This window comes from Polyodon spathula, chromosome 22 (assembly GCF_017654505.1).
Source record: "Polyodon spathula isolate WHYD16114869_AA chromosome 22, ASM1765450v1, whole genome shotgun sequence".
Lineage (NCBI taxonomy): Eukaryota > Metazoa > Chordata > Actinopteri > Acipenseriformes > Polyodontidae > Polyodon > Polyodon spathula.
In genome coordinates, this window is record NC_054555.1 from 25,631,262 (window position 1) to 25,647,623 (window position 16,362).

General features: G+C 40.6%; 1 protein-coding gene across 9 annotated transcripts in view; it reads left to right on the forward strand.

Annotated features, from left to right (window-relative positions):
• The window catches only part of LOC121297194 (nuclear receptor corepressor 2-like), a 127,817-nt gene that overhangs the window by 74,849 nt on the left and 36,606 nt on the right, over positions 1-16,362 (forward strand). For 4 of the 9 annotated variants that reach the window (XM_041223320.1, XM_041223326.1, XM_041223327.1 and 1 more), the window contains exons 10-16: positions 2,448-2,620; positions 3,226-3,319; positions 3,681-3,859; positions 6,654-6,708; positions 7,672-7,770; positions 13,705-13,841; positions 15,503-15,672. In XM_041223320.1, the coding sequence (XP_041079254.1) occupies positions 2,448-2,620; positions 3,226-3,319; positions 3,681-3,859; positions 6,654-6,708; positions 7,672-7,770; positions 13,705-13,841; positions 15,503-15,672 (907 nt within the window). Of the gene's footprint in view, positions 1-2,447; positions 2,621-3,225; positions 3,320-3,680; positions 3,860-6,653; positions 6,709-7,671; positions 7,771-11,676; positions 11,871-13,704; positions 13,842-15,502; positions 15,673-16,362 lie in introns of those variants that run through there. The other 5 variants (XM_041223321.1, XM_041223329.1, XM_041223322.1 and 2 more) reach the window with 4 other exon arrangements.

The following is a 16,362-nucleotide window of genomic DNA, read 5'->3' on the forward strand; positions in this document are numbered from 1 at the left end:
CGAGTGCCATAGAAGGCAAGTGATATACTGTTTGTACTGTGTAAAGTAAGGTGGTGTCCAAGTCTAGCCGTGTTGAAAAATGCATTGTCTGTTTGTTGAGTATTCTGTGTGTACTTCGTCTTGCATATATGAAACATTTGAAGCACAGTAATGTGTTCAGTTTGAACGCTGTATGAATGTTACCAGGAAGCACATGCATTGAACGTGTGACCTGGTGTCTGTATGCGCTTTACCAGGCACTTAAAGACAGCGAGAAAGTTCAAGTCTGCTTGACCCTGGGAATATAGCCTCTTTGTTGCCATGGAGTTTTGTAGTTACTTGTTAATAAACTGCTGAAGCACAGCCTTCCTTTATTATGGCCGTTCTGATTGGACTGTTAATTTGTTTTTTTGTTCTACTCATCTGGGTGTCAACAGTCTGAATAAATAATCATTGATCCAAAAATATCCCAGAGAAAACCAAACCAGTTTGATGCAGTACATCTTTATAACATTGACACATAGTCTGTACAAACAGTAGATCAGATAACAATAGTGTTGCATTCCGGTCAATGAAATGAGAATCACAGATAAGGGAATTTCACTGTTTGTACAACAGTAAATTCGACACATTTGTAGAATTTTTTCTTTATAGTTTTATGTCAAAGGTTTACATCATAGATGAATTAACAAATATTACACACCAGTTTGGCAGGTAATGAGTTTGAACTGGTCTGCAATTCTGGTAATGTCCAATTGGAAGAGTATTATTGCTATGTCCATGAATATATTTGATGGGGGATTTTAAGTTTTTTTTTTTTTTTTTTTTTTTTTTTTTTGTCCTCCTTCTATTGCACGGGGATATGCAAGTACACTTATACAAGTTCCTCATAGTAAAAGCATGGTAAAGCATATTAATAAACATTGCATACCAGGGTAAACTATGATACTGTAAATGCATAGTATAACCATGAGAGGACTACAAAAATACAGTGGTACCCTTTTATAAGGATTACTAATGTAACTAAAGTTCAGTTTTTATTTGTGAGTTGACCGGCCGTTGCCATATTATTCCTGTTCCTATTTTAGACTTAGCCATGTGACTTTTAGGAAGTAAAATTGCAGTTGGAGAGTTCTGGTATGATCTGTGGCTCAGTGAGAGTAGTCCAGGGCAGTCTGAAACATTTGCCTTGCTTTCGTGTGTGCCCGCAAATAGGGCTTTTAGCACTCCAGGTAGATTGTTACCCAGAGAGCTGCTGTATACTCAGTTTAGAGAATATGTAGCAAATAACAAGTAACAGCAATATTCCATCCAGTGGAATACAATTCATGGTTCTCCACAACAGTGCAGTGTCAAATGATAGTAAGCTGTTCAATAATTCTACAATAAATCCAAGCAAAATGTAAATATATGCAAAGACAGTAGTAATGATTAGAGAGAGCTGGATTCGAACTGGCAAGCTAATGGGTTTGATTGTTTTCTACCCCCCTGCCTGTGGGTGTGTGTTGGAAATACACTATTAATTAATAATCTGTGTGTAGGATGTTTCTTACAGTATAAGAGATGTCAATAATTAGAGTCCATGCTCAACATTTCACCTATTCTCTTTACCAATACTTTGTAATTGTTTTTAATTTTTTTGTTTTATTTTTAAATTCATTTTTTTACATGTAAAATAGTCACTGGGACAAGCTTTTTTGATTTGTGTGCTTCATTGTGTTCACCAGGTGTTCACACAATACCCTTAATAAATAGATAAAAAATCCTCCTGTGTTTGGAAATCTTTAAGCAGAATGAATAAAGATGAATAAAGGGGGGGGGGGGGTACATTCTGTAGTGTGTGTTAGTAATGGCCATTTCATTACTGTTAAACGATTGTGAAACTGAGAGTGTGTGGCTGAGCTGAAGCAGCGGTTAGGGGGCTTTTGTGATGGCTCTTGGGTGAGAAGCTTTGTTTCTTTTCTTGGGACTCCTGTTCAAACTCACATGCCAGTGTGAACTGAAGCCATTTCGTACGTCCCGAAGGAGAATTGGCTGCCACTGTAGGTTTGTTTTCAATCTGCAGGAAGCAGGAGGAGGCCCTTTGGACTGATTTACATATTTTTTTTTTTTTTTGACCTTCTGGTAGTTCATAACTACATTTTAATTGATCCTAAAACCATTTCAGTTTTGTAATATAAATTTTTACAATATTGGATGTCGGTACATCTCACCAATACAAATATAACATTCATAATTTATTACTGGTCTGAATTTCTTTCATATGCAGTGTGTGACACTAAAAAAGAGATAAACCTTGGTCTGAATTCTGTAACAGGAATGCATTGCAGGCAAGTTGGCAGCAGCAAGATGCTCTGCTGATAACGGCATCACTCCCTGCCTCACCCAATCATGGACGCTGTGACCCACTCACCCCCCTTCCCTGATCCTGAGCTGTCGTTTCTCTTTGATCACTCTCCCCCTCTCAGGAACAGAAGTTCTGCCAGCGCTACGACCAGCTGATGGAAGCCTGGGAAAAGAAAGTGGATCGCATCGAGAACAACCCACGGCGGCGCGCCAAGGACAGCAAAGTGCGCGAGTACTACGAGAAACAGTTCCCCGAGATCCGCAAGCAGAGGGAGCTGCAGGAGCGCATGCAGAGGTGAGCTGAGGACCTGCGAGGCAGGCAGAGAGCAGCGCCGCGGGGTGCAGCACAGTGCAAGGTCTGGGGCTGCCTTCTAGTACATAGCGAGGCCGGGTATGATTGCACGCTCGGGAATGAGAGAAATGAGGATTGCATGCTGAGGTACGCTTACTGTAATAGTAGGAAAGCAGTGGAGGTTTAACAAGGGTAACAAGGCATGACCTAACTGTGGGCTAAGAGACATATTTATATATTTTTTATTTTAACACTAACCTTTGTTGACAACTTTCCAATGGAGAAAAAGCCTTACTAACTGCAGCAATAGGCAATTACATTTATTTTACACTTGGAGTGACATGGTAGCTTTTGGTATCTGCAGCACTGTAAGAGAATCATTGTTTCCTTATACTGTTTTTGCCAGTGCAGCGAAACTCACTTGTTAACCATACAATCTGACACGCTTTCTTTTCTGTTGAGCTGGAATTAGTAATTTGAATCTCAGAGCGATGTCCTGTTTAGCAGCTGTACAGGGGAGGCCTCCTTCACACTGTGCTATGTAACAGGGCAGCCTGTGTGTTGTGTTGAGTACGAGATCACTGGCAAGTTAAAAGGTTGCTTCTCAGCAGGGTCGGACAGAGGAGTGGAGGCCTCTCGACATCGGCGGCGCGGAGCGAACACGAGGTGTCCGAGATCATTGACGGCATTTCGGAGCAGGAGGTAAGATCTGGAATATATGCTCTAACCACTGGGTTACACTGCCTCCTACTTGTCTTGAAAATAACTGATTATTACAGTCAGGAAGGTTACTAAGAATGTAATACTGAGACATACTAATACAATATATAGTGACCATTGGTAGTCCTTTTGGGAGACCTTACTAAAATGTCTGAATCAAGAAATTGCAGAGTGTGTTGTACAACATTGCTGTTTTGTTAGCATGGAAGAAAGATCAGATGTTCTATATTATTTATGATTACCCTAACAAAAGAGCGCTGTTTGCATTTGGCTGCCTCAACACAATTATCCTTTCCACCTTGCGTTTTTCCACGTCGGTATTATTATTCTCTTTCCCCCTCAGAACTCAGAGAAGCAGATGCGTCACCTGGCTGTCATCCCACCCATGCTGTTCGACGCAGAGCAGCAGCGAATCAAATTCATCAACATGAACGGCCTCATGGACGACCCTATGAAGGTGTACAAGGACAGACAGGTCATGAACATGTGGAGCGAGCAGGAGAAGGAGACCTTCCGAGAGAAGTAAGAGCCCAGCTGCTGCGTTCGCGACAGGGCAGGGTAGCGCAGGGCTGGGCTCAGTTTTCACAAGGCTGGTGGTTTGATAGCCTGCCACAGCTTAAGAGCTGCTATTTGAATGAGCGCGGTCAGCATGAATCTTAGAGAGAGAGAGCGAGAGAGAGGCTGTTTTGCATCGTTAACCCTTTAGTGTTTATCTGCGAATCCTAACGTAACTTTAATACCTGTTTTTCACAAAAGGTGTCGAATGAACTTCCCTCTGCTCCCACTAGGTGGCAGTGTCAGTGTCTCCCACTTGTGGAAGTTGTCAGGGAGTGTACGAGAGAGAGACATATTATAATGTACGAGGGTCCAATGCAGGAGAATTAGTTCCACAGATATACTGATCCACCAGCCGGTCAGTTGATGGTTGTGCTTGGGAAATCAAGACCATGCGCTCTGCTGATTTGAGATGTTCACTTTGAACAGTCAGCTTGTTCTGTCAATGTGGCTGAATCGGCAGTGTCTATCACAACAGAACGCGATGGAATGCGGTCTACCGTTAGATGTTCTTTTCCAACGCCTGCAGCACAAGTAAGCATTTCCTAATACTAGATGGTTTGCAGCATTTTGAAATGTCTAGAATGGATTGTACGGCTACTGTTTTGAAATGAACACTTGGCTGCAATTTCGTTTTAAGTTTTTTTTTTTTTGCTGTGCCTTCGTGGTAAAAACGCAATCCATTTAGCACAAGGGATTTGAGCAACGAGGGAAACCAGGCGATGAGAATCATTTCCCACGTCTGATGCATTCTAACACAGCCTCTGAAAGCCTTTAAAAGGTTGTTAATACCAAGAAGGACAAGGGTATTTGCTGAGGACAAGGGGAAAGACCAAAGAGTGAATAAAATGACGATATTTAATTCCCTTTTTTGTGAGAAATAGGCTGCAGGTTGCTTTTTTTATTTTAACTTTTAATTTGTTAAAACACTGTTGTCCTGAGATGCAATAAAATAAATACAGTAAAAAAAAAAAAAAAAAAATAGAATGTAGTTTTTTACCACTTAAATAAGCACAGAATAAAGTTCAAAATTCTATTTCAGCATCAATTTGAGATGTTTTCCATTAACACCTACAGCATTTTGCATTTCGTTCCTGCTTGCGATCTGAATACAAATTCCGAGAAAATCGAAAATAAGCTTTTGAAGGCGCACTTTCCTCAGAACGTTTCTGTCGCATGAAAGAGTGCTCTCCTGAATACCGTATCAAAGGCAGCAATAAAAAAATATGAAGATCCAATTTAAGATGTCTGTCAAAGCAGTTGTCTGATTTTTAACAAACTGGCAGTTTTCTTAAATCACTTTTTGCCTTCAAGTGGAACCCTGCTGTTAACAGTCCTGGTGTTAGAGGAGCGAGGAGTGTGAATGTTTCATGTCGAGTGCTTTTCCGTGCCTGAGTGGCTGACCTTTACCTCAGTAGCAGAGGTCTTGTTCTTAAGGTGGAAGTGAAGGAAACAAGGGTGCATCCTATTCTCTCATCAATTATCCAAATATTTTTTATAGGAAACACTTTACAATAAATTTGTACATATAAGATGTGAACAGGTTGGTATTACCGTAAAGTGTGTGATTTTATTGGAATTGAAATAGAAAACACACATTTTTCTTATTAAAACATGTATTTGTTTGCATTCCCACCAGGAATTGACTATTAATAAGTGGCGTTACAATTTCAGCCTGTAGTAGGCAGTGTGATTCATCTTCAATCAATCAATCAATGTAAAACCTTATTCAAAGTGTCTTGGTTTCGGGCCATGACACTGGGGTGCAGGGCTCTGACTGGATCTATTTTGTCTTTAGAGAACATTGTATTGCTTGTGCAATTAACAGTTGAGTTATGGTATCTGAATTCCACTCATAAAACATGCTGTTAATCATCTAGAGTAGGACATGCTTTAGTGCATGTGTTGTTTGTTTATTTCACAGCGTAATTAAAAAGATGTTAGGAAGCAGAGTGCAACATACTGTACACAAAAGCTCAGTAGCTGCACAGTCTTTGTTAGATTGTTATTTGTAGTGTACAAAACATGAATTCTCTTTCCAGCAAAGTACATGCATGCCAAGTCCTTCAGTAGTGTTCAGTTTTATACTCAATACAATATACTACAGTAAACTGCAGTTTATTTACATTGACTAAAGGTAATTCTAGCTGTAGGTACTCAAGCGAAAACCTTGAAACCTGCTTTACAATGTCACTGAGTGAGATACATAGACGTGTTTGCACTACAGCAGGACTTGCAGCAGTAGGGGGTTACAACTTACATTGACAACATGTGTTATACAGTAGTTGAGAAAGAGAGAATTTTGTATTACACTGATGTAAAATTATGTGTTTATGGAAAAACATCTTCAGATAAAAAAAAAAATCAGTAGGGAGAACCACTTTTATCTTTATTTAACATAAGAACTCCCAGCTCTTGGTGTAAAGTTTAAACTTTCAAAAATGAATAAATAAGTAACTAACATTGTATTGCAGAATGTAAATTGCTGGAGCTCAGGGATAGTCAGGTTAAGTGGCCTTGTGCTCTCCTTGCCCTTCATGCAGACTCTGCAAAACGTGGTCTATAAAGTATTTAAAGGTTTTTCTATTAGCTGCTGGTTCTCTGAGAAGAACCCCTGGGTCAGGGAAGGTGGGAAGCGATCTAGTTTTGTAAGTGAGCTTGGCAGAGTGCAGTACCGTGAGATTGAGGGGGTTGAAACGCAGGTAAAATAATTACAACGCTCTGCGACTCCAGCTTTATTATTTCCCTCTTGGGCCAACAGGTTCATCCAGCACCCGAAGAACTTCAGCTTGATCGCTTCGTTCCTGGAGAGAAAGGTGAGAGTCGCTTTTATTTGATGCGATTTAAAAAGGCAGGAGCATTATCTGAAGGGCACCTCAGCTGATGCTTTAACCAGCCTCTGAGATTAAATGGATCACTTTGGAAAAGGATGTTTTGACAGCATCATCTTTACGTTGGTAGTCTTTGAGATGTCTTATTTATGCCCACTTGAGTTGAATTATTTGAGCACTAATGTTCTCTGCATCGGTTATTACCTGCTACATAATTGATTGTGGTGACAGTCTGGAGCCCTAGATGAAAGCAAGGACACAATGTAAGACAAGGTCATTTATCTATGGGTTAGGACTGCTTTGGAGGATATTATTATCTCTAGTAACTAAATAAATCATTTTGTGGATGAGGACATTTTTTAAATATGTTTTTAGGTTTAGAATTTGGATTAGATCGCTCAGGTTGCTTGAAATATTTGTTGCTTTTTAAAACCAAGTTTCCGGATTCAAACCCCTCTTGCCTCTGCTTGCAACCTTTTATTTTTTTGAAGGCAGATTCATGCTTTAGCACTTCGAAGGTCCTTTTGGGAGATGATGCGAGCAGAGCTCTCTGTGGCGGGAGTATTTGATTAGGTGTAAATAGAAGCGAGCCCTGAGGAGACCGTGCTCCTCGTGTTCATCTCTCTTATCTGAAGTGTTCTAAGGGTGTGCCGAACGGTGTGGGTTTGCAACTTCAAATGGGTAGAGGCAGCAGCTGAAAGTTAGTTAGTTAGTTCACATTAAGTCTTTTCACAGTTTGTTAGCCTCTCTGATTGATTTTTGTTCCTTCAGTCATAAAAATCTGCATGACCATAACGAGGTGAAACTGCACCAAACATAGCAAAAGCTGTATACATCCCAACAGTGTGTGCAGATTTGACTACCGAATGTATTGTATCTGTGTACTGTACTGTATAGTCTGTCTGTATATGCGATATAGATCTTAAAAATGCATGTTCTTTGTTTCAGACTGTGGCTGACTGCGTCCTGTTTTACTATATTACCAAGAAAAATGAAAATTACAAAAACATTGTGAGAAGAAACTATCGCCGGCGCGGAAGGAGCCAGGTAGTTGCCATTTTCTTTTCTTGAACTCATTTGAATCGTTTTTGAGATTCCGTTTCACCACCCAGTAGGATTTGGCTTCCTGTATGGTTCTCTATTTTGGCGAGTGGGTTTTTTTTGTATATGAATTGTAAGAATCTACTACAGAAAACGTAGCTCACATAACACTTACTATAAGTGATTATGGTATGTGTGTGCCATGGCTCTTATTGTATAAGATGTGACATCTCCCGCAGTTTATGTCTGCTGAAACTGCGTAATGAAGCATTTTCTAATAAAACACCCTCCAGGTGACGTATTGCTGACTATATAACTGATATAGTTGCCATGAACTGCTAATAAACATAGTGTTTAACTTTGTAATTGATCCGTGTTTTCTATGCATGAGATGACATCTCTACACAGTATAAAATGTGCTGGATGAGTTCCGCAAACGTGATTTTTATAATTTAAAAAGAAAAAATAACATTGGAGCATCATGCAAACCGAATGTATGTCTGGGTACGGAGTCAAATGTACAGTCACAGATTAATTTGTGATGTGGCAATACATCGATACAGCACTATATCCACATTTAAATAAGGATAACTCATAAGGATGAGTTACTAACTGATGGAGGAGGCTGGTCTTCCTATGGCACCTCCCACATTCAATAGATAACCGCTCTCTAGTGCTTCAGTAAGCACATTATGAGCAGCGAAGGTGCATTATCTCAGAGAAGGTGACGTTAACACTTGCTCATTTAGAAACTCTCAAGAACTATTAACTGTCTGTGACAGAGAGAGAAGGTTGCAAGTAAAAACCTGATAGTGAGGCTGGCGGCTGTAACGATTTTTGTATGTTTTAGTGCCAGTGACCTCCAAGGAACATTAAATATCCTCCGTCTTAACAAACAGGCTTTGATGTCTGTATTGATCTGTTTGGATGCAAACGTCAGAGAAAAAAAAAAAACCTAGATCTGTTTTTTTTTTTTTTTTTTTTGTCTTGCATCTCTGGTAAAAGAATATGTATGGATTATTATTTTTTTAAATTGTGTGCAAGTCAGTGATATAGTGATCAGTTAACAGTCTCAGACAGATAATGTACAGCTTCTTCATAACTGGTTTGCAGAATTATTCAGAAAATGATGTTAAGAATGTAGCAAAAATAAAACCATTGCCAAGCAAGGCTGTGGCTTCTCAAACCAATTCTTGAAGAGTGTAAACATCTTTGACGTCAACACCTTTCAGCGGTTTGCTGTGAGTTTATTTCTATCTGTGGCTGAAATGAACTAAAAAGCCGAAGTGGTAGAAAAAAAAATAGCCTATCGTCTGTGTAAGACATACTGTACATTCCAGAAGCTAGGACTATACCCCTCGCTATACAATAAGAAAAAAGAAAGAAAATGACCAGTTCAGCCATTGCAGAACACATGCAAAAACAAAATGTAGAACTGGAATAAGAATCCCTGAACAGAACAAGGTTATTCAATATGACACTGAAAAAGACGCAAAGGGGTGACCGTACCCCTTTCTAGGGGTGACCGTATTAAGGTCCTATGCTCTTTCAGTCACTAAAGTTGTCAGCTCTCTGTGTTTACCACACTAGTCCATGGTAATTCCGTAAAGGTTGAGTAATATTGCTGAACATCTCCGGTGACTTCAAGGAAGCAATGACTAGAGGGCAGGGAAGCAGAGCTTTCCAGGCGTGGCCAATGAAAATCATTCACATTTTGCTCATTCGCTATAGTGAACCTGATTGGTTATTAGCCTGGGGTAGGACTTTGAAGACAGTAGCCTAGGGAGGACCCTGCAGGTAGCCTTCAGGTGGCAAGTCTGCTAGCGGGAGGATCCGTGCACGCCACTGTGATGAGGGAAGGCTGTAGTTCTAAAGGGTTGTATAGGGTAGCGTTAGTGTTGATTTGTAGAACTCTGCAGTATAGCCATGCTGGTTTGCATACTGTGTTTTTGGAGTGGTTGTAAACCCATTTCCACTGCTGAAGTTGAAATACTCTGAAACTCGTGAGGCTGACAGTGTTTTGCATCTGTACGGGTTTTGAAGCAGCAGCAGCCTCTCTCAGCATGTTTCTCGTATGTATTTCTCAGTCCCAGTTGCTGGTGGAAATGTTAAGTTCAGGCTCTTATTTTTATGTCAATTTGGAGCATCTTATCCTTCTAAGTATGCTCTGAAACTTGGTTAGGACATTCTTCTGTTCTTCAGAGGTATGAGAATCTGGGGGATATAAGGAGATGCACCTGTCTTTTACTTACAGACATAGGCTTAATGTCACGCTTTCATTATTACTGATGTTGAGAAAACGAGTTGTGCTAAAACTGGGTTGTGATTTTCTTTACCGCACTTGTGTCAGAATTGGGAGATAGATGGAGGGAATGTCTGTCTTCCATGGAAGTGTTATCCAGACACAACCCTGTTTAGCTTCAGAGATCTGATAAGATCTTACTCCTAAGGCAGTGTGACTGCAGGCCAATAAAAGGAGCCCCTTGGGTCTAGATGTGTAACACATTGTGAATTTCTGGACGGATTTTCCCAGAAGACTTTTTGTTTTGTTTTGGGTTTTTTTTTTTTTTTTTTTGTGGTTTTTAGATTTCATTGGATAGATGTCCCGGAAAATCCCCATCCCAGAAGAAGTTGCGGATATCAAACCTTCCTGATGAACCATTAACATTTTAAAGCTTTCCGAGATAAGAGATCAAGGAAGCGCTAGCGATTATATGCAAGCAGTAGACGAGCCTGCTCTGATTTGTAGGATCGAGGAGATAAGGATTCGTATGTAGGAAAAGATAATGGACCTTGTTCCGACACAACCCTTAAAAAAAGCTCACCATCCGATAAGGGTTGAAACACTTGAGCAACTGCTTTTGTGTTTAAAGAAGCTTTCTCTTTTGAGCTGTAATCTGATTTTTGGAACGTTTTCCTCAGTGGAGTTTTTAATAGCAGTTTGGGGTAGGTGCCACATGCTTTCACAGTAAGCCCCCCTGCAGTTACAGAAGGTTTACTAGCTCACCAGGCAGAAGCACTGCTTGCACTCTGTTCTCTTTCCTACGGTATCGCTGTGCATCTGAGATCACTGCGTACACACTTTACTTAGATTGCCCTTGCCCAGATTATGTATGACCAACACACTCTTGCAACAAACCCTTTGTGGCAGAATTGAAAGGTATCACCTTCAGAAAGATAGCATAATCACTTGCGCTCTCATTGAAGCTGTATATATATTTTAATCCTTTATCCATTTAAACGATTGCCAGCACCAAAAGAAAAAAAGGTCACCGTAAGGTTACCCTGTTTGCGTATTGTGTGACAGACACATGCCTTTGGTTCCACATTTTGACCTATTCAGAGACACTGGGTGGAATTTTATAAGTACGGTTTTGGAAGGCTAAAAAGTGGGGGCATAAATATGACTTCATATGGAAGTGTATGTCTTCAAGTAACATAGTAATGTTTCGTAACGCTTCGTAAATAAAAACATCAATGTAAGATGACCTAACGTTTAAACTGGAAATGAGTGTCCAAAACATGAAGAAAAAAACTAAACAAAACAATATCATAAGGTTCCAGGTGGTGCGACTGAGAGATCTCGGTTAGGGGTTAAGCACTGAGTAATGAGTCACAATCTGGAACAGATTTAAACTGGGCACAGAGAAGGTTTTAATTTCCATCATATGTACTTGTATGCACGTGTGTGGGTGGCTGCCCGATTTTGAAATGTAAAAATAACAGAGAAACGCGCTTTACAGCAACTTCAAACTGTGTGTCCCTGAGGATTAATCACCTCCCAGAGAGCCAGCCAGCCAACCAATAATGTGGTTTGGGTTGTGACAGTTGTGTGTGGTTTTTAGACTATGAATCATAGCCTAGCTTTAAAGCTGCTTCGATGTTCCAGTAAATTGCTAAATCATAACTGGAATGCCCTGGTTAGTTGACGGCGACGATACGCAAAGCACCAAGACAAGGGGAAAAAAAAAAAATCAGTTTGATCGGGAGTGATGAGAGACTGCAAGCAGCACAGGCTTGGCCCAGCGGCTTCTCTCAGTGAACACTCGGCTGCTTTGCTGAACTCTGGGGTGCTGCTGGCACTTACAGAGCCCATGGAAGAGAAGGTGGGTGGAGCTTGTTCGTTCAGAATGAGATTGTTGTTGTTTTAACCCATTCGGTGCCTAGGGAGCAGGCTCTTTTGCAGGGCAGATTTGGCACAGTTAATGTAGCTCCTTTGGCCGAATACCTTGTCATTTCATTTCATAACATCGAGACCGAGGAGATAAGCTTCATAAAACATTGGAGGCAGAAACATTAAGGAAAGCATTTTAGAAGACCTCCTACTTTTAGTATATGCCAGCTCTCTAGGTAGCACCGTGCATCCTGCCCTGCCTGCGTGGTGTTCTGTTTATATCATCGTGCTGGCCTGGGATAACCTTTCAGCAGACACAAGATACACGGAGGCAGGCTTGGCTGGCTGTCTCTCCAGGCAACATTGTTTTTTTTGTCTGATTGTTTTTAATAATTGAACAAACATATTGTGGAGTTTTAACTTTTGCAGCTGCTGTTTTGTGTTTTTTGGGCAGTTACTTAATTTTTAGGCAGAAGCCATAAATGACTGCAGGAAAGTCTAGCTATTTAAGTTAGTTTCTTATGAAGAGATCACAGAGGCTTCCTTTAGTACTGGAGAGTTCTCCAAATGTGACCTTGTTTTGGAGCGTCAAAGATAAGGGGTCAGTATTTTTTGTTTATTTTTCTTCATTGTTTACCGCCGGTCTGAATGAAATCATTAAAAGTACATGACTTACAAAACTCGAACAGTGTGTGCGAGTCCCTTAAGTGTGTTTTTTTGTCTTTGAAAAGTAAGTACAGCAGGAGCTGCTGAGATTTTAACCAAAGCAGAGACATGCCTGTGTGCTTCCCCTGGACTGGGAATAGAGATTCGCAGAGGTCCTCTTTCTTGTTCCACAGAGCCTGCTTTCTCCCCCAGTAAGAAGCTGTGCCAGTGCCAAGAACATTTAAAAAATGATCCTCGGTTCTCCTTCCAGCAGCAGGGAACGAGGATTGACAAACAGGGATTTATTTGTGCTGCGCGAGACTCTCGAACCCCGGGAAGGAGGCTTGCGCACTGAGCGCAAATGACACTAGTTTGTAGACTCGTGGAAAGATAATCAAGCGCTGATAAACAGGTAGAGCCTTGGAATGCCTTAGAAGATACTTGGATAACTTGAGGGTTGTTATAACCTCCTGTCTTTGAAGATACTGTAGGGTCAGGAGTGTTGCTGTTGGGTTTACATTGGTAAATCTTTTTGGGTTTCAAAGGCAGGAGGGGGTTTGAGTAAGCTACTCCTGAAACTATATTAGGGCGCTGTAAACAAACAGAACTGTGTGGAAGTATAGAAATGCACATTGGGCTAAATTGTGGAAGATTGTGCAGTTGTAAACAGATAGATTATTCTATTCTGGTGTATTAATGAACATGGTTGTGGGACTACGATCATATCTCTTTCTGTTGTGCACTGGCCTACCAGGATAATCGTGGATGTTTGCACACTTACAATAATCAGTTAAGTATGCTGTGAGTACATGTTACTCTTCTCTGAAAACGAGTTGTGAAAAAAAAAAAAATAGAATTTGTTTTTACTGTGCGTTTACTATAAATGCTGTGTAGCAGCCGTTCAACTTTCTGTGCTTTTTATTTCAGCAATAATACCTGCACTGCAGGAAGAAGTACTTCTTGGCTGACACCCTTGGAAATTCAATTTCTACTTGCTTGCATGATTTGATTTATTTTTAAAGGTATTTTAAGGGTTTCTTTGGGGGAAAAAAAAAGAAGCTATTTTTAATATTACTTTCACCTTTTGCCAATGAGGATTCAGGCAGGTTACCAAGGGTTACGGACCACCTATAAGCATGCAGGTTTCGAACTCCCATCAATTCATTGCTCTGTGTTTGCAGCAGCAGCAGCAGCAGCAGCAGCACCAGCCACAGCAAGTGGGCCGCAGCAGCCAGGAAGAGAAGGATGAGAAGGAGAAAGAGGGAGAGAAGGAGGAGGAGAAAGCGGAGCTAGACAACGACAAAGATGACCCTCTAAAGTAAGTGCCGAGCTTTTCCATTTGGGGTAACCATGGTCAGTAACCTCCTTTTGTACTTCCTTATCAAAGTATCAAGGTATTATTACAATTCTGTGTTTCTTAAAGTACATTTTAATGTCATTTAGTTTCCTGGGGCTATTTTCACAAAGCAGTTCTAGGTAGCAGTCTGCTAAATCTAATTCACTTCCATTAAAAAAAAAAATGTTTTTAAAGAAAGTAACGCATTTATTCTTTAGTCATATAGACTTGCTGAGTTGATTTTTACTGAACTTTATTTTTCTGTCATGAAAACTGTTTTTTTAAAACAAATAACAATAATTTAGCTTACTAACTAGCAGCCTGCTAAGTGCCAGCAGAGTTTTTGGGAAACTGGCCTGTGTTTTCCATTTCCTGGGCGGCTCTCGGTTTTGTTTCCCCAATATAGCGTTCCATGGGCACAGAGTCCAATTAAGATTATTTTCACACACCCAGTCCCCAGGGCAGAGACGTGTTCTCCAAAGAAAGTCCTTTTTAGTCTAAACAATGCGATACGCACACTGCTCCAACTGCTGCAGCTGTTTCTGAGTTTCTGCGCACTTCAGCTCAAATGTGAGGGAACTGTTTTGTTTCTGCCAGTGCTTGGTGCCAGAGGAATGTTTTAGGTCATACACTTTATATTTCCATCAGACTTGAGTCAGAGCAAGCAGGAGCAGACCGAACTAGAGAGAGACAGAAGGACTGAAATCTGCTACTGACCAATCATACATAACTCTATGTAATATTGTTGGGTTTATTATTATTATTATTATTATTATTATTATTATTATTATTATTATTAGTAGTAGTAGTTGTAGTCGTAGTAGTCACTAAAACCTCAATAAGCAATATAATATTTAATTATGAGAAAAAGGTGGTTTAACTGCTGTGCACCTAAAAAAATAATAAAAAATAAAATTTTAAAAAATGTGTATATCCACAAAGGTACTGAAGGCAATGCTGGTTGCAAAAGACGCAGTGTGCTGAGCACAAGTCGTGATGCTCTTCCATTCCCTACAGCAGGTCTTCGGTGCAGCAGGGAAGCATACAACACCTCCTAAAGGAACTGATGTGTAGTGAGGTCCAGAGCGGGCCCTGGCACCCTGGTTCAGTCTCTGCAGCATCTGGCTCAGCTATATTTAGTTTAGCCTGAAGTTCAGCAGCAGGTTTCTTTCACAAAGATTAATTAGGAGCCGGCAATGATGAATTTGGAAAAGCTTTGCTGTCAGCTGGCTGGTTGTGTCTGTTGCAAAAATTGCAAAAAGCTGCTTGAAGGTCCTTTCTGTAAAACTCTGTCAAGTTATTTCTTTATTGCTGTTTCTTTTCAGTTTTTATTTCCCTTGGAACAAGTACATTTTTAAAAGAAATCTTCTTGACCTTGATTAGGTATATTGTTATTGCATATTGAGTGACATACAGTTTTGTGAAGTGACAAGACTCTCTTGAGAGACGTACGTGAACAGGTTAAATAAATAACTGAATAAAACGGTTGACGGCACTATAGAGAAACATGTTTATGGCTGTGAGCGGGCAGAGCTTTGTTTGTGAGGTTTTACAGTTGACTAGAAGACAACACAGTTGAAGTGTGTCTGTTGAAATGCTTCCTGTTCCAGTGCTCTGACCCCACCTCTGCTTGGGTTTCTCAGGGACAGAAGCGGGGACACCTCAGGAGAGGAAGGGGAGGACAAGGAGCCCACTGTCGCCTTCAAGGGCCGCCGGACCGCCAACAGCCAAGGGCGACGCAAGGGGCGCATCACTCGCTCGATGGCCAATGAGAACGAGGAGGCCGCCACGCCACCGCTCAACAACGAACTTGGTAATTGAAGCTATGCTTTCAGTGCCTCAAATCTGCAAGCACACGTTAAGTACAGTAGTAGACTACCATATGTTTATAATAGTAATGGTATAAGAAAAGTTTAGTCTCTTGCCGCCTTCAGTTTGCTAGTGGTTTAGATAGATGTAAAGATACAACACATAAGGAAGGCATTGTATAGCCGTTAGTGCCCTGCTTAGCTTGCGCAGTGACTAACAGGATTACACAATGAGTAATAGTGAAAACCAGAGAGCCGTGTGGTTGGATCTTGTTCTTTGTCTGAGGCTCATGTGAGGGGAAGTACCAGCCCGAGACTAAGGAAACATGAGCAGCTCTCAAGAAAAGGCCGTGGGCGAGGTGCACAGCTCCAGTCCTCGGAGGAAGCCCCGACAAGATTCCAAGTTTTTCTTACAACGATGATTGAAAGATTTATTTTCATTTTCCACTAGTACGCGTGAGACAACTCTCTCAGCCTCTAGTACTGGTAATTTATTATTGTTGTTATTACTAATATTATTGTGCTTATTTCAAATTTAATGCTGTTAACATTTAGTGTTCTATATTTCTAGTTTTGAGTAGCAAACTTTGGCATGTTAGAAATTAATTTGCTTAAACAAATGCTGTAAATATTATATTTTACCGCAAACACTGTACTGAACCGTGTATTGTCAGATATTTTGGATATAGCATTTC